The sequence below is a fragment of the Onychomys torridus genome, chromosome 13 (assembly GCF_903995425.1).
Source record: "Onychomys torridus chromosome 13, mOncTor1.1, whole genome shotgun sequence".
Taxonomy (NCBI): domain Eukaryota; kingdom Metazoa; phylum Chordata; class Mammalia; order Rodentia; family Cricetidae; genus Onychomys; species Onychomys torridus.
Genome location: NC_050455.1, coordinates 5,828,596 through 5,854,922, shown reverse-complemented (window position 1 = coordinate 5,854,922; position 26,327 = coordinate 5,828,596). Strand labels below are relative to the sequence as shown.

The 26,327-nt window shown below is 46.9% G+C and overlaps 1 protein-coding gene across 2 annotated transcripts in view; it reads left to right on the top strand.

Annotated features, from left to right (window-relative positions):
- Nucleotides 1-7,356: 7,356 nt before the first annotated feature.
- Nucleotides 7,357-26,327, top strand: part of Kctd1 (potassium channel tetramerization domain containing 1) — a 103,743-nt gene continuing 84,772 nt past the window's right edge. Inside the window, exon 1 of one of the 2 annotated variants that reach the window (XM_036204643.1) lies at nucleotides 7,357-8,022. Coding sequence is in view for 1 of the 2 variants with exons in the window: in XM_036204642.1 (XP_036060535.1) it covers nucleotides 8,364-10,160 (1,797 nt within the window). In the remaining variant the exon portion in view is untranslated. Of the gene's footprint in view, nucleotides 8,023-8,048; nucleotides 10,161-26,327 lie in introns of those variants that run through there. The other variant, XM_036204642.1, reaches the window with a different exon arrangement.

Genomic DNA, 26,327 nt, shown 5'->3' with positions numbered 1-26,327 from the left:
TAGCTCAAAACAGCTTCTCAGGATGGGAGACCTTCAAAGGCACGCTGAAAGAGGATAGCAGGAAGAAAGGCCTAAGAAAAAACTATTAATAAACACACCAGCCTACCTAAGCCACATCCTCTCTAGTGCCAGGTGATGTGTGTTTCCTGGAACACCTCCCCTTCCTACCTGCTTTACCATGTGCTTGTTACATTTTACCAAAAATCCATCATCATAGTTCGTTTCCTCTCACGGAACCTCACAGAACAGGCCATTGATGAAGGAACAAGATTTGTTTCTCGCAGTTCTGGAAGCTGGGAAGTTTAAGAGCAATGACAAGGACAAACTAGTGAGCAGCTTTTAACTGGTGAGGCCGATGCGGAAGCCTGAAGCGGCACAGGGTGTCTGATGCAAGAGAGGGTAACCGTGCCAGAGAGAGCAGGCTTCTATGACAAAGCCACTCCTGCCATCACCCATTAAGCCATTAATCCCTAAGTGAGTTAATAGGTCCATGAGGGCCAAGCCCTGGTGACCCAGTCAGCTCCTAAAGGTCTCACCTCTCAAGTGTCACTAACATATCACTTTAGGGATTAAGTCTCTAGCACATAAAATTTGGAAGATTCATTCAAACTGTAGTATCCACTAATGGCATATTGTGACTTCTGAAAGTTTAAACATCTAATACATAGAACTTAAAGAGTAAACTCTACGGAGTTGAATCTGTGGGAATATACAGGAATACACGCTCCCACCCCCACCCCCCCACAGACACCGGAAAAACAGAAAAAGGATCAAAAGAGACTGGCCTAGAGAATTGTTTAGAAAGTGTGTGTGCTCTGGAGTTGGACTAGCTGGCTGGGAAGGTGTGGGAGGAGTTATTTAATTCCTTCAGGTTTCCACTCATGTATAACACAGGGACCAGCTTTACATGTATTTGTAAGAAAGAACTTAGTGCTCCAAGCTTCAGGGAAGGAGGCGAAGGACAGAAATGATAGCAAAGTGGATGCCGTCAGTACTAGAGGAGTCTGGTTCTGTTTGGAGAGCCACATGTGATCCTGGGTTGTGTCAGTCAGAAGACAGACTGTAGAAAGAGTGATTGTGAACAGCTAAGACTCTTTCTTCCTCCGTAGTAACGCTGCCCCCTCTCTGCACATGTGGCTCACAGGACAGAGAGGCTGGACACAGTGTTTCTGGATTCCCTACCCGTCTCTACTGATGTCCTCTCTGGCAGGTGTGAAGCATCCCCAGCATGAAGTTGAAGAAATGGAACAAACTCATCCCAGGGCTTCTTTAAATATTCAGATAGACCCATGTGCCCCTATTGGTTAAATTAAGCCTTTCTAAGAAAAAAGTAAGTCAATTAGTTCAAAATGTGGGTTAGTGCTTCTGGGTATTTAAAAGGGGATTTTTTTTTCTTTTTTAGTTCATTAGAAACACAGCCACAGGGCAGATACATACCAACTCCTCCTCACATTCTGTGAGGAGCCATCAAACACCTTGATATCAGTTTCTGCTATCTGGAGCTTCAAATGCTGGACCTTAAACTGTCTCAGAGCTTTGAACATATCATTAATATTTAGCCCTTTTATTTAATATCTTCAGTTTTATTATCAATAGTCACCAGGAGGAGCCTGACAAGGCTACTGAGAAAGTATGTTTTCATCTTCATTTAGGAATACTTTTTGAACTTTTGTCAAAGAAGCCAGGCCTCTGAGACATCATGAAAAATCACTGTGGAATACACTTTGAACATAAACTTCAGAATCGGTTAGTCCAAATGGCCTAAACACAATAAACCAAATGAAACTAACTAGAAATAAAAGAAGATATTTCTTAAGAAAATGGCCTTCTGGAAGTGATTTCTTGGCCAAAGACTATGAACATTTTCATGACTTGTGGTCACCTTTCTTAAAAGGCTGTCCTACCTTGATAATGACAAAGAACATGAAAAAAATTTATATCAATATATTGTTTGTAATTTTCTTCATTTTGTTTTGATTTCCCTAGCTCAATAAGCTATTTGAATAAAGCAAATAGCTTCAGAAATATTTTATATACTGAAACCATTATAAAGAACCCCATTACTCAAAAACATTTATTACATGACATTAATGAATAGCATTAGCTCTTCTTCCGATTTCACTAGTATTGTGATGAATGAAAACATGTATCACTTAACAACAGTACCGATGGATGCTTCAGTCGACTCTAAAGAGGCAGAAGGTAAGGAAGTGGTGCTCCTTGTTAATAGCAGGTTTGACTCTCTTTACACTTGAATTCTTTATAGGTCAAGTGACATTTTATTGTCCAGATATTATAATAAAGGGAGACAGCACATTTTCAGATTTCACAAACACACAATTTGCTTATGGAAAACCATATTCCTTTTGTACGTTATTCATTTAAAAAACACCCGGGAAACTGGTAGATAAGTACTTAGCTGGAAAGGTCCAGAGCTACAGTCACCTGGTAGTAATTAGAATCTAAACATTCCACTCCTGTCAATCACTATGTTAAGTTTACTGTGACCTGTTTTTCTGGCATAGAATCAAAGACAAAACCATGCAATATTCTACCTTGCCCCCCAAAGACACACACAGAAGAGCCCAGGACTTGAGTAGATTGTTTTGCAGGCTAATCTGGTTGGGTGAGTGAGCATTCCTTTTGTCTCCAAATTCCTCTATAACACAAATGTGTCTTTACTTCCAATAAGCTAGGAAAATAGAACCACTGTCTGGCAAAGATTATGCTGTGCTTAGACTGTTTCTACAATACTCAAAGTCCAGGACCTCAGCCTAGCAGCATCCTGCCTCCCCAAATCCCTAAGTCACAGGCACAGAAATCTGAGTGGCAGGGAATCATTTCCTTAAGAGTGAGTGCTGTGTATGTGTGTGTGTGGGGGGGGAGATAGTGTGTGTGTGTCTGTGTGTGAGAGTGTGTGAGTGAGAGAATGTATGTATGAGTGTGTGTGTGTGTGAGAAAGACTGTGTGTCAGAAAGTATGTGTGTGTGTGTGTGTGTGTGTGTGTGTGTGTGTGAGAGAGAGAGAGAGAGAGAGAGAGAGAGAGAGAGAGGTGCTATGCAACCAGTTTACCTATGCTAGTGAGGTCTGGAAGATCTGGGCCACATGGTTTAACTTTTTAACTTTTATTTTCAATGTTTCTGCAATGCTGGGGATCAAACTGAGGGCTTCTTGCCTGCCAAGCTGGTTTTCCTTCACTAACCATACACCACAGCCTTGGTTTTCTTGTGTATAAAGGAATGTGGGAAATATTGGAGTTTTAATAGCTGATAGCCTTGTGCAGTTCAGCATGTCTGGCATTCCAGCACTTGGGAGGCTGAGGCAGGAGGATCTTGAGTTTGGGGCCAATCTGAGCTACAACATGATTCCCTGTCTCAAAACTCAAAACAACAACAAAAATAAAACAAAAAAATGAGCCAACGGTTAAATGTTTACTAGTGTTTCAGAGACCATGTTAAATGCTTGGATGCATACTAACCTATTTTATTTTCAAAACAACCAAAAGTTGTGTCCTAGAACATAGAATAAGGAGGTCGAGGCATTAAGAAAAGCAGCTGTAAGGTAAAATGGGGTCCCCACCCCCCCAGACAACCTGGGTTCAGACAAAAGGCTTCAGCAGTTCTGCTCCACAGCCTGCAATTAGCCTCTCTTTCCCTACACATGAGCACGTGCACTATTACTGTGTTTACTACAGGCCAGCCACCTTGCTAAAATATTTGGGGAAAGTAAGCGTGGTTACAGTCACAAGACAGATTTGTCCTTTCGGAGTTATTTCTCGACCACTTTGCAGAGTTACATTACGTGAGTTCAAACTTCATATGAGTTCAAGAACATTACTCAAGATGATCTTCAATTGAATGCAACAGAATTAATAGTGAAACTGAAAAAAAAGACATGTCAAAATAGCTTTGATTTGAATTCATATTTAGCCTCAAAATCACTTTATGAATCCTTAAGTAATCAAATCAAGAGAGCATGGTTTTCTCTTTTGATTTGTTTCTTTAAAGTGATCAACTAAATGCTTTTTCTGGCCTCTGCCCAAGAGCCCACAAAATCCTGTGGGTTTACCAGTGTAAATCCTCTCCAACTCACCTCTCATAACACACACACACCTCAATTCCAATGGCTCTCTCTCTAAAGAGTCCATAATAAGCAACTCCACTGGGTTGGGGAGGTGGTCCCTTCCTCTTCTGCTGTAATCACTTTCTACAGAACGTTCCACCAGAGAAAAAATTTGATGATGGACATATTAACCCAAAGCAGTCACTGAATTCTCTTTAACTCCCAGGGACTGGTGGTGTCAAATCATTCATTTTTGTCCTGATTTTGAATTGTAGAATATGATTCATTAGCTTTTTCAAATTAAAAAATTCTAATAAATATAGAATTTAACCAAATGCTACCCTGATTGTTCATGTGTTCATTCCTTTGTAATAAAGGGCTGGAGAGTCCCCCCTGCTCTGGGCAGCATGCTGGGACACTCAGGTGTATTGGGTTAGTAGAGGAAGCATGGCAGCTAAAGGCACTTAGACAAAGTTCCTAGCAGATGAGCCTCAGAAGGCTGGAAGCAATATCTCAGTAGGAGTGTGAACGTTTTGATGGCTTTTGGAAGAGTTTGCCTGGTGGTTTTTTTTAAAAGCTATCCAAATTGATATTGACAACCAAAATGAGAATCTGGAATGGGAATCCATGGTTTATAAAGCACGTGTGTGAGGGGAGTCGGATGATCCCCTCCCCCAAATAACCTTGTCTCTACTTTCTGAGATAGGGAAAGAGATACATAAGTGGTATTTTTTGATGATGTTGGTAGCTTATGTGCACAAAGCATCTTGTGGAAGCTGCTCAGATCTTCGGGTGGCTTATGGTGAAGAATCTAAAATTGGATGGTTGCAGCAAAAGTTCCACATTGAACTGGATTGCTTTTTGTAATAAAGAAACCACATCTCTCACACAGTTGTAAGTGGTAAGCAGAATAGTCTCCATGATGTGAAGGACTTAGAAAACAGATAGGCTAAACAAATAATATTGCCTCTACAAAAATAATAAGAGAGCATTTTAAATTTTTTTTCGGTTTCAAATTGAGTATATGTAAAAGATCATTTAATAAACCTGGAATTGAACTCTTTTATGAGTTCAACTGTAATTTTATGTTACTGGGTTTTAACAATTTATTTGATGGGAGCAGTGGAGAAAGAGCACATATTTCTCGTGTTTGTTTGGTTTTGCTTGGCAGTTCTGCCTGGTAACTATGTTGGTTACTAACATGACGAGGTCTTTTCAGTATCTGATGAAGTATACTTATACATATAAAATTTTGGTTGCGGAGCAGAAGCTGATGCGATGCTAGGAGGTGGAATAAACAAGTGACAAGCAAGCCAATTCATACCTTCCAAGGTGTGTTTTTCATCCCTATTTTAAGTTCGGGTCCTGCCCGTTGTTCCCAAAACGTCGAGGCAGTTCCTGAAACTGCTATTTCTCCAAGTCCGTTAAAAAGTGATTCGTGCCTGGGTGGCATTTCCCCCTCTTCAGCTCTGCTATGCCCACCTCCACTGCCTGGCTTTTGCCAGTAGGGACTTGCCCTGGGGGGTATTTTGTCCTGGGAACACAAAACTGTTTTCTTTTCTGGAAATACGTTGACGTCAACTGGGAGCTGTTTTTGGTTGCTTTGTTTCCCGGAGCGTCCAATCCAGCATACAGCCTCAGGCAAACTGCAAGCAATTGGAAGCAGCTCCCTCAGAGGGGAATGGAGTCGGTGTTGGAGAGTGGTTGCAGCCGGTCTGCTGCAAAAAAAAAAGGGGAGATCTAGAGAGCTACTCCCTCCCGGGCCCAAGTGTGGAGCTGGATCCCCTGGCAAAGTCCGGGGCGCAGCTCCGAGCTAGGGTGGACCCTTGGTTCATGGCAAGTCTAGAGATCAAAGCCACTAATACTAAGGTGACTTGCCCGGGGCCCAACTGAGGTCTCAGCACCCGAGCAATTCTCAGAGATTCCAACATCTGACAGCATCCCGGGACCAAAGGTCCACTCTCCAGAAGAGGCCGCGTGCGACTAGCAAGTGCAGGCTCCTGAGCTGAGCTCCGGGCCATGTGCGTCCGTCCACTTATCTGCCCACGGCTCCAAGGTCTAGGAAGGTAGTGCATCTCACAACATGTTTCCAGGGGCTAAGACAGCGAACAGAACGCTGTGACAAATCCGACCACTTCTCTAGTAGGACCTGCGAAAGTAGTCCCTAGAAGTCCAACCCCAAAGACCCTTTTCTCCTCCTCCTCCTCAGACGGATACAGTTTGTTTGTGATGAGAGGGCGCGTGGGCGCCTGTGCGTGCATGTGCGTGCGTATGCGTGTGCGTGTGTGTGTGTTTCCCCCAGGAGCTTGAGGAAACCTGAGAGGCAGGAACTTGTTACAACTTGTTTCACACCTGGCGTGCCTTCCCCAAGGCTCTGTGGTGTCCAGGGCTGAGGAGGCTCTCAGAGGAGGACAGAAGATGGCTGCAGAGAAGCCACTGTCATCTCCCTCTCAGATGCCCACGCTGCCCGGACTTAGCTTTTCTTTCTTCTTACTTAACATTCCTTGTAAATTACAATGTGATGGCTGGTTTCTATTGAGGCACAAAATGATAAACGCCCGAAAAACAAACAAACAAGATAGGCAACAGGAAAAGAGGGAACAAATAGTTGAAACAGGACTCCCCACAGCCGAATTGAGACTTAGAGGCAAATTCCAATGACGCCATGCAAGGACCTAGTGAGGCTGCCTCCAGGGAGGCCCGGCCTGGCACATGGGTACACTACTGAGATCTGGCTCCATTGGTTTTCCATGGCCTTGAGTCTCAGACCTCGCTGGAGAGTCTGGGGACAGTTGGGCATCCTGGGGAGCTGGAGAAAGTTAGGATGCAGCTCATCTCTGGAGACCGCCCTGGCTATTGCCACCAAAGAACAGTTAAGGTCCGGTTGGCACTAGGGCACTGCCCCCCAGGGCCGGGAGAGAACGGGAGGTGGTGACGCGAAGACGTGCCCAGAGCCTGGGCGCGCCGAGGGCGGGGGTTTGGCTGGAAGTGGGACAGTATCTCCTATGGGAAAGCGGGACCCAGCGAGCTCTTTGGCTGTCTTTCCAGTTTCCGAGGTGCCCGCCCCCACATGCCGGAGGCAGCGCAGCCCCGAGGGCGAATGCAGGCCAGTTGGCAAACTTAAAAGTGAGAGCGCACTCGAGATCCACATTGCCGGAATTGTGGCTAGAGCGGGGGCGACCCAAGCCCAAGTTCACTTTTTCCAACAGCCGGCTCTCCCGTTTGTCCTTTAGGGATCCGCGCTGCTTCAGTGCCAACCTTGGCATTCCTTGCCCCGGGGTGTTGTGCCATTTTGCTCTGAGGCAAGGAGGACGGCGGCCCGAGTAGGTGGCGAGTGGGTCCCTGGGGTCCCGGAAAGCTCCTCTTCCCACGTCTCCCCTCCCACCAACCCCTCCCAGTCTTTCTTGCACTTTCCCGGGGCTGGCTAGACCGGCGCGGACTTGCCCCAGACCTTTGGGGAGCGCCCCAGGTCTTTAATGACAGCTTAAAAGTGGCAGTTGGAAAAGTCTAAACAGATGAGGCTGACGTGGGGCGTGTTCCGCTCCTTAGCAAAAGTCGGGATGGGAGCTGGGAGCCGCGCTGCTGGCCCCAGGCCCCCGCGCCTCGCCGCCAGCAAGTAGGTGGGGGAGCCGCTGCTGCCGCCAGCCCCATCCCGCTCCCAAGCCTCGCCCGCTGCGCCCTGGCCGCGGGCGCAGAGAGGGTGCAGGGCCTCCTGGAGCCTCCTCCACCCAGCTCATTAACCTGCCTGCTCCGGGCGGTCCCGGACACCGGCTCCTCGCAGCAGCACCCGCGGCTGGCACACTGCAGCAGCGGCCCGGATCCCCCGGCTCCGGGGGGCGATGAGGGGGCGGTGGAGGGGGCACTGCTCCTCCGGCATTACCTAGAGAAGCGACACCGCCCCGCCCTCCCGCCGGCCCTCCCTCGCGCCCGCCTGGGCCCGCGCGCCGGCTCAGCTAGAGGGTAAGTTGGGAGTGTTTCGCCCCCACCGACAGCTCTCCCTCCCCTTCCTATGTTTTCCCCCCAAAGTTTTCCTAGAAGTGGGGATAGGGCTGGGGAGAGGACGAAGGTCCCGCTGGGCTCCCTCTTTTACCCTCTCCAGGCCACAGTTACCCTCACTTCCCCTCCCTGGCATCCCCTCGCCCCTCCCGAGTGGCGCTCGGGAATGACAATTGGAGCGCGGCTCCTTTAAGAGCCCGGCTTTGCCTCCCGGTAGCTGAAGGTCATTAAACACAAAAGCTCTCAGCGCTGCGGTCCAATATAGCGCATGCGCCCTGCCCGAGGACTGGCAGGGAGACGGCAATATGGCGAGAATGCCTGGCAGCGGGGACTGTAACACCAGCGCGGGCGGCAGCGCCGCCGCAGCGGCGGAGAACAATGGGGAGCGGGGTGAGGGCGAGCGCGGGGCCGGGGGCCGCGGACGCCTCCACGGCCGCCCGCACTACTGCAGCGCGGGCGAGGAGGAGGAGGAAGAGGAGGAGGAGGACGAGATCCAGGAGGTGCAGATAACGGGGGACGAGGAGGAGGACGGAGGTGGGGGGCTGGAGGACGAGGAGGAGGAGGAAGAAGAGGAGGAGATGGGGATGGACTGGGAAGAGCCCCTGGAGCCGGAGGACTCGGCCGGGGAGGAGCTGGAGCCCGAGCCGGTCCATATGATCCATATGGACCAGAGCGCCGCGCTGGAGCCCGAGGCGCCGCCGCGTCTGCTAGCTCCCCGGGCCCGCGCGGGGCCGCCGGGGGACAGCGCGGAGCTGGACCCCGACGTGCTGCAGCGCCCCGAGCGGGCCCGGCTGAGCGAGAACACCCGGCTGGCTACCCGCTACGCGGTGCGCATCTTCCGGGAGTACCTGAGCGAAAAGGCTCAGAGCCCGGACTTCGAGACCATGGACAAGGGGGCGCTGTGCCGCGTGCTGCGCTCCTTCTACGCCGAGGCCCGTTCCAAGAGCGGCCAGCTCTACAGCAAGTCCTCGCTCATCAGCATCCGCAGCTCCCTCAACCGCTACCTCAACGAGCCCCCGTACTGTCGCACGCTCGACCTCACCAAGGACCCCGAGCTGCGCAGCGCCAACCTGACGCTAGCCGCAGTCATCCGCAAGCTCGAGGAACAGGGCGCGGGGCCCGTGGTGCAGAAGCAAGCCATCACGCGCGCGGACCTGCGCAAGCTCTACACCTCCAGCGTCTTCAGCACCAACACGCCCTTTGGGCTGCTCAACAAGGTCTGGTTCGAGACCTGCATGTACTTCTGCACGCGCGGCCGCGAGAACCAGCGCGAGCTGGAGGAGGACTCCTTCGGGCTGGCCATGGACGAGGACGGTCGCAAGTTCGTCTACTTCAAATCGCTCGGGCCCTACCACAAGTCGCGCTCCTCGTCCTGGAGTAAGAAGCGGGCGGAAAGCAGCGACGAAGAGAACTTGCCGCGCATGTACGAGACGGGCACTGAGTTCTGTCCCTATGCCAGCTTTGTCAAGTACCTGTCAAAGCGCAATCCCCTCTGTAAGGCATTCTTCCAGCGGCCCCGGGACCACTGCAGCGAGGGCGATGTGACCTGGTACGAGAACAAAGCCATAGGCAAGAACTTGCTGGGCACCAGGATGCAGATGCTCTCCAAGGCAGCCAAGCTGTCCAAGACCTATACTAACCACTGCATCGGCGCGGTGTCCATCGCCACGCTCAATAGCATCGCGGGCATCGGGACCAAGCTAGGCTCCCCGGCCCCGCAGGGCTGCTATACCGAGGCTCTGAACGGGTCAGCTCGTCACCACTCCCACCATCCCCCGACCCATCCTTCCCACCACCACCGCTCCCAGCCGCCCTCGCTGGGGAACACGTATATCCTCCCCAAAGACAGCCAAGTCGGGCCCGACGTGAAATCCGAGGCTGCGCCCAAGCGCGCACTGTACGAGTCCGTGTTCGGGTCCGGGGAAATCTGCGGCCCTTCTTCCCCCAAAAGACTTTGTATCCGTCCTTCCTCGGAACCTGTGGATGCGGTGGTGGTGGTTTCCGTGAAACATGACCCCTTGCCTCTTCTTCCAGAAGTCAATGGGCACCGAAGCTCCAATTCTCCCACCATAGTTTCACCTGCTATTGTTTCCCCTACCCAGGTAACCAAACCAACGTCTATGCATGGAAATATTTGGCTGGTACTACTTCGGGACTAACTTTTGTGCTCCTGTCGGTCGGGGTTGGGGTGGGGGCGGGGGATTTTCTTTTTTTTTTTTTTTTCTTTTTTCTTTTTTCTTTCTTTCTTTTTTTTTTTTTTTTTATATAAGTGGTTGTTATACCGCACCGGATTTGATACAGTTCCTAGAACTGTACTTTGGCGTGCTTTGGCGGAAACTCTACCCCAACCTTAAAAGATGCCAGGGATCCTTAGCTTCCAAGTCTCTGCAGCGAAGTAACGCTAGAAACCTCGAGGTTGTCAGAACAGAAGGTTTAAGCTCGCTCTTGAAGTGCCTCTCCATGATGCCTGAGTTTTATAAGGCAAGGATTGCCAGAGCGCGGAATAGAGGTAGTTATCTTAAATAAATTAGAATGAAGTTACTTTTAAAATGCTTCATTACATACTCGCCACAACTTCTGAAGGTAGAAAAAATACGCTTCTAAATTATTAAAAAGAAAACGTGCCAATTTCACTTCCTGTAGATTGCTTTTGTTGTTGTTGTTACAGAAAAGGGGCGGAGACTGCCGCGTAGGCAATGGAGTGCCAGTTTATTCTTTTAACCTGCAGCGGCGTGTAACATGACCTTTGGGGTGTCATTCCACTAGTGTTTGTTAACATTACTCAGATGAGAAAGTGATGTCTGAGCTACGGACATGATACACAGATGATGTGCAGCTGTGACGTGCCAAGCTGGCTGTGGGCACTGAAACAGGTTTATTCATCCCTAGCCCAGTTGAGGCTCACTACCTGGGGCCCAAACAAGGAAGAGAAAGAAAGTGGGGGGAGGCGTCACTCCAGAGTAAGTAAACAGTCACAGGAGGATTGAACTTGGGCAAATCAGTTCACCTGCCTGGGCTTTAGGTATGGTCATTAAACCAAACGCGAAATTACCAGTAACGGTAGTGAGCATGCAGAGACTAGGGCCAGAAGTGTCGGAGGCTCTTTCCCCTGCTGGGTTGCCTGGAGGAACCTGTTTACCAGCACTGTTGCGGTTATGTTCCTGTCCTGGATGCTTCTCCAGAAGGCAGATATAGGAGGTCTCTTATGGCCCCGTTTTGCTGGCAGGAGCCACAGGAAGTTTTTACCATCTTGACCCCCTCCTCCCTCATCAGCAGAAATAGGAATTCTGCCCCAAGTCTGGAGAAATAATGAAGGCCCATCATTACCTCTGTGCTCTTTCTCCAAAGTGGAAATTCCAGTTTGGGACAAGCTGACCCTTTCAGAGGCTTACTAGCTAATGGGCATGCCTCAAGGCTGCCAGGAAGGGCTGTGAATAGCAGTATAAACACCACTGGCTTCTAAACCCACAGAGCCTGTAGGCTGTGTCCTGTGCTTCTCTCTGTATGTGGTTCATTCTGTAAGGGGTTGTTTAAAAGAATTTTAAGGATGGAGAGTTGGGTTTGTGTTCTTTGAAAGCAAAGCAAAATTGTTCACAGTCTTCTAATAAGTACCCTTAAAATGCCCTGGGTTAGAGGCACGCCTGATTAAGAGCTCTAGCACCTAAGAATGCTGGATAAAAATGAAATGTCCGTTCTGGATATCCGTGTCGAATAGATGTGAGACTGAAGAGTCCATAACAACGTTTTGTTTTTCTCCTTCTTTCCAGACTTTTGTTTTCTGATTGCATTCTCCACCCCATCATGGTGTTTCATTTACCCTAGTGAGCTAAATCAGCCTGTAAAACTTTATGCTGACACTTTTATTATCCTCAAGTCGTTGTCAGGCAACTCCCAAGTTGAATGTAGACCTTGGTATATTTTGCTTATGTGATTACTAACTGTGGCTGTCCAATAACATTTTAGCTGTTCCACTTTTAGCTACAACTACAGAAAAGGCATTCTATTTGTGCTTCTTTTGGGGAGGTGGAGCGATTCCTAAAGATCAAGCCCTGTGCATGATAGGCAGGTGCTGTACTATTTATTGAACTCCACCCCCAGCTTTGCATGTATTTAATAGTCAGCTTATCAGTTAGAATACAGTAGAAAACATTTCTTTTTTAAGAAGCCAGTGGTTTTAACAGCTGGCTTCTGCAGCACCCACTTGAAGGGCCCTGGGCATTCTCCTTACGAAACACATTTGCTTTAAGCAAAAAGATCGACTAAACTTTTACCTTTGGCATATATTAAAAATCTCTGACTTTTCAGATTCATGATGGTCGAGGTTAGTGGTCAGTGGCAACATGGGAGGCATCCATTCTTCCCATCGCCTCAACCCCCTGGAGATGCCTGGCGACTTGAACTCCAGCTTAATGCCACCCTCCCACATAGCACTGAACCAGGGGTGTGCCCTGGTGTTTTCCCTAGACATACACACCTGTCATAAAGTTTGATTTAAATATCAGGCACAATGAGAGATGGACAATAGTATCTCCTGATAAAAATGGAACAAGTACAATATCCTACAAGACACCTTACCTAATGCTTAGGACTTCTTTATTTCTGGAATTTTCCATTTAATATTTTTAGACCATGGTTGACCTTGGAAAGGAGAACTATGAGTAAATGATGGATACTCTCTTTCCAAGGATGTTAACTGGTGTCTTCATCCATGGGAAAGGTAGGAAAATGAATAGGAGTATGGAGTCTGTGAGTTTCGGTGTAGAGTGTCTGTCTGCTTTGCAGGGGTGATGGTAGTTCTAACTGGTGACTGATTCTTGTTAGTGGTGTTGGCAGTCAGAAGTGCTTTATGTTCCTCCCCAACCAGTCACGATGGCCAAGTTTTTGGTAGTAATCGTTCTTTGCATTTTACTTGGTTGTTCATTTCAGTGTCTGGGAACTGAATCCAGGGCTTTGTTTATGTTGAAGACATACCTGCTGTGCTCCATTTAAAAATATGTTAACCCATCAAGCGTGGTGGTACACACTGTAATCCCATCACTGGGTAGGTTGAGGCAGGAGGGTCTTGTATTTGAGGCTAGCCTGTGCTCTATAGTGCAACCCTACCTCAAAAATAAATAAATTTTAAAAAATATTAAGTTGGAAAAATAGGTTTAATACTATATCCTACATCTTTATTCTCTTTACATGAAAATACAGCATTTTACCTATTTAAGTAGATGATAGAGATTTATAATTCATTTGTTAGTTGTACTGTGATAGAACCACAAATGTTCAGTATGTTCAGTAGACCCTAACACTGAGCTGTACCAGGAATTTTATTTTTCATAACCCAAAGGAAGTATTAATAATTTTACGTTCTACTTGCCATAGTTTTTTGTTGATATGTTTGTAGATGATTTGCAACTCTAATGTGAAATAAAAAATGGGCAAGTTAGTGCACTATAAAACACAATTGGGGCTGAATATGTAGCTCAGTGTTAGAGCTTAAAGTTTGCATGCACAGAGCCCTAGGCAGCACCTCCCTCCCCCACCTCTCTCTCATGTATGTGTGTCCCCCTCCCTCTTCACCTACATCCAGAGTACTTGCAACTTGTGACCAAGGTGTCTGGTTACACTTGCTTGACCCTAGCCCAGGTTTATTCTGGAAATACTTTTAAGGAATTCCTAAGTAGAAGTTGAGTAGCGTAAAGGTTCAGATGGGGTGAGTCCCTCTTTCTGTTTGACCTGCCTCACGTGTGTTCTCTCTCTCTCTCTCTCTCTCTCTCTCTCTCTCTCTCTCTCTCTCACACACACACACACACACACACACACACACACACACACACACTCACCTTCTGGAAGAAGTCAGAGGATAACATCACTGTTGCTTTTGGGGAGTGCAGTGACATTGAGAGAAGGTTGTGCTTTGTAGCCCAAGCTGGCCTAGAATTGCTGGTCATCCAGCTTTGCTCCTAAGTGCTGGGATCATGGGGGGGGGGGGGGAGGCTCCAGGGGCCATTCTCCCACGCATGTCCTGCAGTGCTGGAGGAGCTGCTGCAGTGTGCTGTGTATGTATTTAATGGAAAGGAGTGTGCATTTGCTGTGCTGAAACAGTCTCCAGGGCTGTGTGATGGGTTGGAAGACTAGGCAGGAGAAATGCTGTGTTCTGAAGGTGAGAGTTTGCGCAGGCGTCCAAGAGAGTGGAGGAGGCGAGGCTTCTTTCGCTGACTGCTTGGCAGTACCAGGCTTCCTTGCCTCGCTCATGATGGGTGCTTTCCTGTGTGTTAGCATCGGTTTGTGGCTACACTCCTTTTTCTACAGTAAGAGGTTTTGCTCTTTCAGGGGACCTTCAAACTGGCAGAGGAACTCCATGTCTTGTGCATAAGTATGGAACTGTTTTGTTTTGTTTTTCCTATTCAGAGAGTAGTTACTGCGTGTTAACTGTCTCAGCTTTATGCCAGGAATTTATACATTGATCAATTTTCTACTTGGCAAGTAGTCTTGTTGGCAAGATTTCAGCCTCATTTCTTATTAAAACCAGATTAAAATTTTAAAAAGTTAAAAGAAATTGTCCAGGATGGGCTATAAGGCCTCATGTAGCCCAGGCTAGCCTTTGACTCCTAATCCTTCTGTTTCTATCTCCTAAACTCTAAATTACAGGTGTCAGCTGCCTGGATGATAAACTCAGTGTTTTGTAGCTGTTACTGGAAGAAAGTAATCTAGTTTTATATCCTCTTTTGTGTACTCCTACATATTAATATTATTATCAGTATGGGGGGATATTATTATTTTGTTTTTATTACTACTGGAAAAATAGCATCTCACTGTGTTACACAGGTTGGTTCCTATTTTCCTGTCTCAGCCATTTGAGCAGCTAAAATTACAGGGGCATACTACCACACCCAGAACTTTATTATTTCAAATGTATATAAATCAACACCAGGGGCCAGTTCACTATGCATTGAAGCAGATACATGGAATAGAAAAAAAGTACATGCTGAGAAACAAAAGCTTGGGTGTCATCTATGTAAAATTGGAATGTCCAACCTTTGGGGCTTCTCGAGCCTCGTGGTCATCCACCAAGTTCATGGTTAGCCCTCCCAACCTCTAAATCTCATAGTATCTTAAGTAAGTTTATGCTGGACTACATTAACAGGTATCCTGGGCCATCGGCTGGACACTCCTGATGTAAAATTTAAATATTTTTATCACTCTGATTTGAAATCAGATACCCCTAAAGACACCTACTTGTTATGATTAAAGTAGATTTTGAACAGAGAGAAGCTCCATATCCCTCTTGATTTTCTGAGACAGGCCTCATGTAGCCCAAGCTGGCCTTGAATTCATTCTGAAGCTAAGAGTAAACTTGAGGCTCCTGGGTTGGGATTACAGTGATACACTGCTCCACCCAGTTTATGTGACCTACAGCTTGATGCGTTCGAGGCAAGCGCTCTACCAACCGGGCTATATCTCTAGCCTGAGGAACTCTTTTGAGAACTGCTGGTTGGACTGGAGGTCACTTGGGGTTCTGGAGGCAGTGCTGGCCAGTCACAAAGCCACTCGAGCTCTCAAGTTCTTGGTTCAGATTATTTTTTGGTGTGGTACTGCCATTTCAAAAGGTGACAGACGCTGGAGTTCCTGGGTCTACACTACAGCTCTTAGAGCAGGTATGTAAGCCAGCATTCCAATCCGAGCCAGGCTTCATTCCTATCAGCTGTGCGACCTCTCTCCACCTATAGCCCGCTGCACTCTGCTGATTGGTGAAGTGATGGTTTAAAGACTTCTTTGGAGAATATACGTAATTGAATTCAATGTTCTAGACGGAATATTGATTGATAAACTAAAGTGGAAAACACAACAAAACAAAATATGGTTTTAGGTCTTCAAAGTGGCCCACCGCGTGCGTGTGTGTATGTGTGCGTGTGTGTGTGTGTGTGTGTGTGTGTGTGTGTGTGTGTGTGTGTGTGTGTGTTAGGCCAGAGGTTGACTTTGTTTTCCTTGCTTACTCTCCATCTTAATTTTTGAAATCAGGTCTCTCACTGAACCTGGGTTCAGATTTGGCTAGCTGGCCCTCCAATAACATCTAGGGGTTCTGTTGTGACTCCCCCTCCAGTGCTGATGTAGACACACCTGTCCTGGGCCAGGCTTTTCTGTGGGCTCTGGTCCTCATGTTCATGGCAAACACTTCACTCAGCCATCCCTACAGCTGAAGGGCCCCAGTTTTATGTAATCCTTTTATGTTCTACGGTGCTGAATTCGCTGCAGTTGTTGTTAATTTAGCGTCTTGCTGTGTGTTGCAAACACAGTAGAAATGGGTAGGCTCTTCAAGCCTGGCCTCTGGAAACTTCCTTTGGACTTCTGTGCTTAGGTAGCTTTCTCTCGGCCTGCTCTTTTCCACCTTCCAGAGAGAGGTCAGACTGAGCAGTGTGAAGTGGATTCTGTGTGGTCTGTAAATACATGAGCAGTGATGCCCTGTAAGATGCCTCAGGACAGCACAGGCCATGATGGACTCAACACGGATCTGTGGTGGGATCTGCTCATGCCTGTGTCTGTCACTGGGTAGGAAAGCTTGCTGCAGTGAGCTACAGAAGGCCAGAGCCCATGAGGGGCTCTGAAGGTTTTCAGTAATTTCGCCAGTTCCTCTAACCCACACTTTCCAACCTGAGAGAGACCTCTCTGTATTTAACAGTTAACTTAGTGACTTTTTTTCTTCTATCAGAGCTTAAATTTTGCTCAAGTCCTAGGTAATGGCTTTTGTTGTTGTTGTTGATGTAATTAAAAAAGTAGGAGTAGAGTGTGGGCAGCATTGATTAACCTTGATCAACCCCGAGAACCGTGCTTTGTTTTTGCACGGGCCTTTCCTGTTGTTAGTCCCAGGGGACTATTCTTTTTCTGGAGACCCTCTACATTCTGAGGTGTGTAATTTGAGCTCCCCCTCTCTGCTAGGCAATGGGACTCTGGTTGTTTTTAATCCTATGAAGCACAGGACAGTGAGGATGGTGTCAGCCTCTCCTGGTGAACCCTTCAGAGACACCCCAGGAACTGAGAGAACTTGAGTGACCTTGAAAGGAAAAAAGGAGAACAGGCTGGAAGAGCTGTTTCGTCCCTGCCCCAGGCCTTTCAGCCTCCACCTCCAGCTCCCAGCCCATCCCCCTGGGATACTGAGCAGGGCTGGTGCTGTTAGAAACCCCCTTTGCAGGGCAAACCTTGTCTGGGAGCCTCACTCCCACCAGGAACAGCTGCCTTCCGCTGGCTGGCAGTGACCTCTGGAAGACTTGTGATTGGGTCTGAGAGGAGAGGCTCAAGAATGTGCCACAGGAAGGGGCTGACAGATTTAAGATGGCTCGTGGGACTGAGAAGAATAGGCGGCAGCCTGACCCAGGACGGCACTTCCTTTATGAGGTGTTCAGTTACCAAATTAAGATGTCAGGACAGTTTGGGGAGCTTGTAATTGTCAATTTTTAGTTTTACTTCATGCCTGTTATCGAAGTTAATGTAGCTGCTTCAGTGTCTCCCACTTGGTTCTTTCTGGACACATGGAAAGGGAGTCACTATTGTGTTCCCATCTGGAACCTTTCCACTGTGTACCAAGCTAGGAGGCGACATTAAAATGTGTATATTCATCTATTTAACATGATAAATATAGTAAACATTTAAAATCTTGTATTATCTGTAGATTTGTCTACCTTATTCTTTTATAAAAACATTCATCATCTTTACACACTTGCAAATACATTTGGTTGTGTGTGTGTTTGTGACAGGGTTTCATGATGTATAATCCCAAACTGGCCTGGAACTCCCCGCAATGTAGCACAGAGTAGCCTCGAACTTGTGGCTGTTCCTACCTCAGCTTCCCGAGTGCTGGTTACAGGTGTGCATCACCACACCCAGCTTGCATTTGATACTTTAAAAGAATAATCCTTCATTGTGTTATAGTCTGGGAAGTAATTACTTAGGGCAAGCTTCCTGAACATGATTAATTCCGATACCCTTGCTTGCTCCCGTTTCCAACATGTAGTTTTAAGGGCTGTAATGTAGGCATGTGAACTGCTTCCACGTTCGCAGCTGTCATGGGTCACAGAGTAGACGAGCCAACCAGATCTCAGCAGGAGGGGAAATGGGTTCTTGTTTCATTGGGCTGTAGGCTGCAGAGACAAACGGGGCTCCTTCACTGCCATGTCCTGGTATAAGTGCTCACAGCCTTTCATTGAGCATAGTCAGCAATGGCCTGTCAGTCAGCAGTGACCAGGGTTCCACCGGGCAGCATGGAGACACAGTTCAGGAGCTTGTTGGAAATGCAGTGTATTGGTCAGGCTTTGCGGGTGTGTGTGTGACAGAATACCTGAGAAAATAAGGGGAGAAGGACTTCCTCAGCCTGTGGTTTCACGCCCTGGTCTCCATGGTGTGCAAAGCCTCCTGGTGAGGAGCATGCCCTAGCCTGCAGTTGCTCACCTCATGGCAGCTGGGAAGCAAAGACAGACAGGAAGGGGCGGGGTAAGATGTAGTAGCCCCAAGGCCATTTTCCCAGTGACTCAAGTGCAGCCCTACCTCCTGAAATCCCAGCACCTCTGAAAACCAGGCTAAGCATCTGAAGATAAAGCCTTCAGCTGGTGGAGTTGGGAGGGAGGCAGGCATTTCATATCAGACCGTACAGTGTGGATTGCCACCATGCCGGCCTGGTCAGCGTCTTCATTTTGCAGGAGCCAAACTAGTTTACGATCACTGGGGGTTTTGCTGGTCTGAGTACTGAGTACTGAGCTGGTCTCTCATCTGAAGCTCACCGCCCTGAGTCATGGCCCTGCATTACAGTTTACTGTGGGGACAAGGCTAGTAGATGCTGATTTACCTGATGACTTTCAGGTAACTGGGATTTGAACTCACAGATTTGAATATATGGTCTATTGGTACCAAATTTCTTATCAACTGTTCAAATAAAATGATCTGAAAGAAAAGAGAATGGCACATCAAATCACATCTCAGACTTAAGGGGTTTCCCTTGACAGCTTGTTTTTATATAGCATTAAAGAAATAACTACATACAGATGTAGAGAATACAAATATTGCTTCCTGTGGTTGGCAGGTTCGTGTAGTCCTGTGGGACCTCAGCCTTTACTGGATTTGGGGACTGGAACAAACCCTTGAGAGACCAAATCACAGAGCATTTAGGAACAGTCCCCACAGTTAGACCCTGACCAGCCCTCAGCTCTGCCTCCCACTCCCTGAGGATCATCTCCCTCATTAAGCAAATGGGATGCCCATCAGTATTGAATTAGTTACTGTCTGAAAAGTTTTCTGTTAGGTTAGGGATGTGGCTCTGTTGGTAGAATGCTTGCTTAGCATGTGTGAAGCCCTGGGTTCAATTCCTAGCACAGAATAAATTATGTGTGATGGCACATGTTTTATAAAACCAGCACTTGAGAGATGGAGGCAAGAAGATCAGGGGTTCAAAGTCACCCTCAGCCATGTAGTGAGTTCAAAGCCAGTCTGGGCTTGGTCCTTTCCCAAAAACAAAACAAAACACAAAAAAAAGAAAAAGAAAAGGAAAGAAAGGAGAAAAGATTGAAGATTGATCTCAAGACAGCCATTCTAGAAAGAGTTACTGTCATTTTGTAAGCCCAAAGTATTAACGTGTGGTGGGGAAATGCAGTTTTGAGTAAGCCTGGCTGTTCCAGGGGCTGGGTAGGGGCTGGAACGGTTCCCTCTCTATGGACTGGGCCGGGATCACTGGAGACCATGGGCCTCCTAATAGACAGTGTGTTTTGTTGTAGCCTGTGACTCTCTGGTCCTCTCGGACCTCTGCTCTGTTACCTCACAGAGCCCATCTTTTAGCTGGATTGATTCCCAAACTCCATGTTGTCTTTCTCTCTAAGATTTGCCTGGGCAGCCTAAGTGGAGATTCACTCTGCACCTTCTGGGCTTGCTCTGAAGGCCTTTCCTGTTTCTCTTTATAGGATTGGGTGGAGGTGTTAAGGCTGAAGGGGGTTGGGGAACCATGGATGGATATAACTGCTCCAAACTTCAATGATTAAGCAATATGGGCTTAGACAAAAGCTTTTCATAAGACAGAAAATTTTATCTGGAATGCCTTGGGGGATAGAGGTTTATCATACTGGGAGTCTTTAATTTTTTTTTACATTTATTTGTGTGTGAGTGTGCCTGTGTGACTGTGTGCCTGTGTGTGTGTGTGTGTGTGTGTGTGTGTGTGTGTGTGTCCGTGCGCACGCGCAGGTCAGAAGATAACTTGCAGGAATCTGCTCTTTCCTTCTGCCTTGTGGATTCTGAGGCCTGAACAAGTGCCTTTACCCACTGAGCTGCCTCGGCAGCCCCACCGGGGGGTTCTTTGTTTGTTTGTTTGTTTGTTTTTATTTTTTTGTTTGTTTTTCGAGACAGGGGTTCCCTGTGTAGCTTTGCGCCTTTCCTGGAACTCACTTGGTAGCCCAGACTGGCCTTGAACTCACAGAGATCCTCCAGGCTCTGCCTCCCGAGTGCTGGGATTACAGGCATGTGCCACCACCACCCAGGTCCCACCCGGGTGTTCTTAAAACATGGAAAATTGTTTCATCAATCACTTCCATAAATCCTCTACTTTCAGTACTCTAGAAGTGGGGTTTCTGTTGATTTAGATCTCATGGTCTACCGCGTGCATTTCTCAAATGCATAAATGGACTACAGTTTTCTAATTGAATATTAGAACTAAATCCGCATTCCGCCTGGATACAATGTAAATGAGGAAGTTGCAGTTGATGTTTGCTGTGTCCTGGGAGTGTTGTGAATAGACTCCAGAATCAGGGTGAGGGGTTTTAATGGAACACTGCCAACCAATTCGTGACCCCTTGTGACTTATTTTTAGTGTGACCAGATGTGCTTATAAACTAGAAGTGATTAATGTGACAGTGCAGGGGTTTAATGCCTTCAGTTTGCCCTTCAAAAGTCCGTGAAACTAGTGCAGTCCTTGTCGATAAGTTTGTGGGCTTTTAGGTATTAAGTTTTATTAGGAAGATAGCTCATCTAGAATATTAGCTTCTAGTTTTTGGCATCCTTTCTGATAAAACTTATCTTAATAGGTTTTAGATATTTTAGGCATTTTCTTCCATCTTGAATGAAGATCTTATTGTGGATTTCTCCTTCCTCTAGGAGAGAGGGAGGGATGGAGGGATAGAAAGAAGGAGGGAGGGATAAGAGAAATGGAGAGAGAAACATTCATTTTTTAGTGGAGTGAGATAGCAATTCAAAACATGTTGCTGTGGAAACAGACCAAAATAAAAGCCTTGCAGGAACTTTAGAAAGCTGATTATGATCGTATCGTTTTCTCTTCCCTACAACCTGGTGTCTGTGCACATGTTGAAAATTAATGGCAGACCATCTATAGAAGTGTTGATTTCTCTCTCGGATACTTTTTCAGACTGGGGATGACAAAGTTTCAGGAATTTTCCTTAGGTCTCTGTTGTTTTAATGTTTTTGACGTGTATGTGTGTGTGTGTGTGTGTGTGTGTGTGTGTGTGTGTGTGTGTGTGTGTGTCTGAACTCAGGTCCTCAGGTTTGGCAGCGAGTGCCTCTGCCACTGAGCCACCTCCCTGGCCTTTTTCAAAGAGTGGAATCATGAATCCCATCCTGGCCTTGCCAACTGTTTCTGTTGACATTTTCTTGAAATGAGAGCTATTATTGGAGCATAGAGAAGTAAGCAATGGTGACTCTTACTCAGGAAAGCTCTGAAAAGTTGATTTATTATTTTAAGATAGGGTCCCAAGTAGTCCAAGCTAGCCTAGAATTTCCTATGTAGCAAAGGATAGCCCTGAACTTCCAATCCTCATGTCTCCACCTCCTAACCACTGGGATTGCAGGCAAGAGCAACGCCCAGTTTTATTTAGTGTTAGAGATGGAACTGAGGACTTCATGCTGGCCAGACAGGTGCCCTTCCAGCTAAACTGCACCCTCAACCCCTGGATAGTTTACAAATGTGTTTGTTGAACATGTGGTCAGAGTTTCCATTGCTGTGAAGGAGCACCATGACCCAAAAGCAACCTGGGGAGGAGAAGGTTTATTAGGCTCACACTGCATCGCTGCTCATCATCGAAGGAAGTCAGGACAGGAACCCAGAGGCAGGAGCTAATGGAGAGGCCATGGGAGGGAGCGTTTTACTGGTTAGCCTGCTATCTTATAGAACCCAGGATGACAAACCCAGGGATGGCCTCACCACAATGGGCTCTCCCATCAATCACTAATTAAGAAATTGCCTTACAGCAGGATCTTATGGAGATGCTTTCTCAATTAGGCTCTCTCCTTTCAGATACCCTAGTTTGTATGTCATAAGATCAGTTGACATGCGACCAGGCAAAACACTTACTATGTGCAAGGGTTGGAGGAGTTTGGAGTAAGAATTTAGACGTGCTTAAGAGAAGGCACTGGGGCCACAGTGTGCACGTGGAGGAGCCCAGTAGGCTGGTGGGGAGGAAGGCCACCTCTTGTTTCATGACTGACCACAAGTCCTAGAGTAGAGAGCCAACGGTTGGTTTGTGCTAGTCTCCAAGAAACTCTACTGAAGGCGCCTGACAGAGCTGAAAGATTTTGCCATTAGTGTGTATAGTATGTGGAAACTCAGGAAAAAAATAAATAAAATATCTGTAACATCAAACCTGTTCTTTTCAATAACATGTCAGCTTCGTACCACCTGGGTGTCCTTTATCTAGGAAGTTTAGGATGAGAAATATTTCTAGTTTCAGATTTTCATTTTGGCATTTTAGAGTACTTTCATATACATAATAGGATCTCTTGGGGGGATAGTACTCAAATATATACGTGAAATTCACTTATGTTCCATATGTTCCTTATACATACAGCCTAGAGCTGATTCTGTAGTGCTGTTTCATGCCAGTCTTTAGACTGCGATCCAGCACATGAGGTAAGGTGTGGAAGGAGGCACTCAGAACAATTCAGATATTCAGATCAAGGATGCTCAGCCTATATGTACACTAGAATTGAAGTGCTCCGACGCAGAGTAAACTGCCACATTTCACAGAATACCAGTCACTCTAAGTGCTCACCATGTCATTAATCTGTATGTTGTATGGTTGAAAGAAAAATGAAGTCCTCTTTGGAGGACTTAGTCGTGTGTATCCTGGGCAGTAGAAACATAACCAGAGTCGTAAGTCCTGACAGTGTGATGAGCCTGTGGTATTTTGTGAGAGGATTGGTGAGGGAGAGGGTAGACCCATTCAGCAGGTAGAAAGATCTGACTTTGAAGAGTTCAACTTCTCAACTTCCACCACCTGCCAAAAAGCAAGGGGAAAGTTCTAGTTCCTGGTTGAGGTCTTATACAGTGGCACTTTTTTGTTTTTGTTTTTGTTTTTCGAGACAGGGTTTCTCCATGTAGTTTTGGTGCCTGTCCTGGATCTCACTCTGTAGCCCAGGCTGGCCTCGAGCTCACAGAGATCCGCCTGCCTCTGCCTCCTAAGTGCTGGGATTAAAGGCGTGCGCCACTGCTGCCCGGCCTGAACAGTGGCTCTTTTTAAAAAGCACGGTAACTAACATTCTAAACATGGTAGAAGTAGACACGAAGGTGGAGGGAGCTAGACCTGGTGGTGCAGGCCTGTGGTCCCAGCTCCTCTAGAGGCTGAGGCAGGAGGGTCACAGCTCAAGGCTAGCCTGGGCAAATTAGCTAGCTCCTGTCTCAAAAGTTGAAAAGGGAAAGTAAACGCTGCCTATAGCTCAGAGGTCAAGTGTTGGCCGGGCATGTTTGAGAAATGGTTTCATTCTCTAGTACCAAAAATAATGGTGGGAGGGGGGAGGGGAAAGGAGAAAGGGGTGGGGAGAAAAGGATGGACCTCAGGACACACTAGGTATGAAAGCAATTGGATTTTGGAGATTATAGAAAACAAACATTATGGATTAGGATGGAATAGCCCGGTCACACTTCAGCTGTCAGTGACCGGAAACTGGCATCTTAGGTTGATTGGGTGGTTTTGTTTGTTTGTTTGTTTGGTTGGTTGGTTGGTTGGTTTTTTTTTTAGAGACAGGTTTCCCTGTGTAGCTTTACCCCTATCCTGGAACTCACTTGGTAGCCCAGGCTGGCCTCGAACTCACAGAGATCCACCTGCTTCTGCCTCCCGAGTGCTGGGATTACAGGCGTGCGCCACCACCGCCCAGCAATTTTTGTTTTTATACAAAGATGAGCACACACACTCCCAACCCCACCTTTTCGGCAGTGGTGGGTTGCTCACTGGATATTCACTGGGAGTCAGACACTCCTGGTGACCAGGCCAGTTCTATATTGGCAGCTGAGGACTCACTCCCCAAATCCTTTTCTTTTCCATCTCACTCGGAGCATTTAATTAAAAGAAGGTTAAACACACACACACACACACACACACACACACACACACACACACATACACACACACAGAGCTCTGATGCGGAGTTGTAACTAGTAAAAGCACCAATAAAAATGACCATAAAGTGCCTGACAAATAGAAAATGTTTAATAATACCACAGTGCTTTATGGGCAAGAATTTGCCTCCTGGCATGGGATGACAGGCCCTCCCACCAAGGCCTTCCTCATGCCGGCTCTTGGCAGGCAGTACTTGCCCTGCAGGAACAGGCTGGTGAAGGGGTACAGCTCTCTTGGAGTCACCTGACCTGTGACTGCAAGAACATCTCTGGGAAGTGACAACCACAGGCATGTAGTCCTTTCCGTTGTAATGACAGTACACATGGAATAAAGGCCACGTTGGTGACCCATCTTGCTAGAGAAAAGAGAAACCCTGGGTTTTTTCCCTAGTTATTAGCAAAGGATTTCTAACCATCATTTTCCCATCAGGCTGTTTGAGACTAGCCCGTGGAGTCAGTCTTCTCCTCATGCGCAAGGTTCTGCACTCATCAGGCCTCTCTCATCCTAGACAGGCCTATCATGCCACCCAAAAAACTAAATGAGTCACTTGGGGGGTGGGGTGGGGGCATCTTTCTCTCTGAGGTGCTTCTTCCTCAAGTGCTTCTGCTTTCTCTCAGACTCCCGTGAAGGAGAGCATCTGAGGTGTACCTGTGGGATCAGCAGCCGGCAGCATAGGGCTACGTTCCTACTAAATGCTGACTCATAGTGGAGTCATGGGATTAGATTCTGAGAAGGAGAGATTGGCCAGGATGGGTGCTAAGTTCCATCATGCCCTGCCAGGCTGTCAGATGACCACCAACCAGGTAGGAAGCACTGACCAGGCTCATGGGATCAAGAAATGGTATCTGGCCAGGTGATACACATGGAATCTCTCCCTTCCCTGAGAACCTATGATTCTGTCTTGGCAAAATATCTACAAATAAAATGTTTGCAGATTAGGTCAAAACAAATACATGAAAGGAAATTATTTTTTTAAACCTCCGATTCGTTGCTTACTTTGGAAGCTCATATACTAAAGCTCCAATTTGTCTGTCCCTGGTGTGAATTTCAGTATTAGGTTCTTTAATACCAAATATGTCTGTGTGTGCTCTGTGACATGGTGTCTGTTGCTGTTTCTATTGTCATTCGTATGTTGAGAGAAGGGTTTGTTTTTCTTTGTTTGTTTTGTTTTGTTTTGTTTTGAGACAGGGTTTCTCTGTGTAGTTTTGGTGCCTGTCCTGGAACTCACTGTGTAGACCAGGCTGGCCTCGAACTCACAGAGATCTGCCTGACTCTGCCTCCCAAGTGCTGGGATTACAGGCGTGCGCCACCACCGTCTGAACTGAACTTAACATAGTTGAACCAATGGTTGAAATTTTCTAATTATTTTTCATTTGATGTATGCAGAATAGTCCTTAAAAGGAAAGTGGTCAGTGAGCTGGTCTGGTGGTATAAGCCTGTCATCCCAGCTACTTAGGAGGCTGAGACAAGAGGATCTTAACTTTAAGGTCCACTTGGGCTACAGATTCAGCTCCAGACCACCTGTGCAATTTAGTGAAACCTCATCTCATAATAAAAAGTATAATGAGGGCTGGGAGTATAATTAGTGGTGAAGTGCTTGCCTAACATGCACGAGGCTCTGGGTTCAGCCCCAGGAACCATGAAAAGGTTGAATAGTTTTAAGTATCATTTAACGCTAATTCATTATCTCTGCCCATCCCCCAGCTGAAAGCTAAAAGGTCCCCTAAATGTTCCATCCTCTTCTAAAAATATGAAAGCTAGTTCCTTGACTGTGAAGCTTAGAAATAAAAAGCTTTCCTAATGGCACAAAAAATATATTGTTCCTTAAGCATGTGTTGCATACTGCCTGGGTGCCTGGCACAGCTGTCCTCTGATGGACCAGGGGTGAGGACAGATCCTGAGATT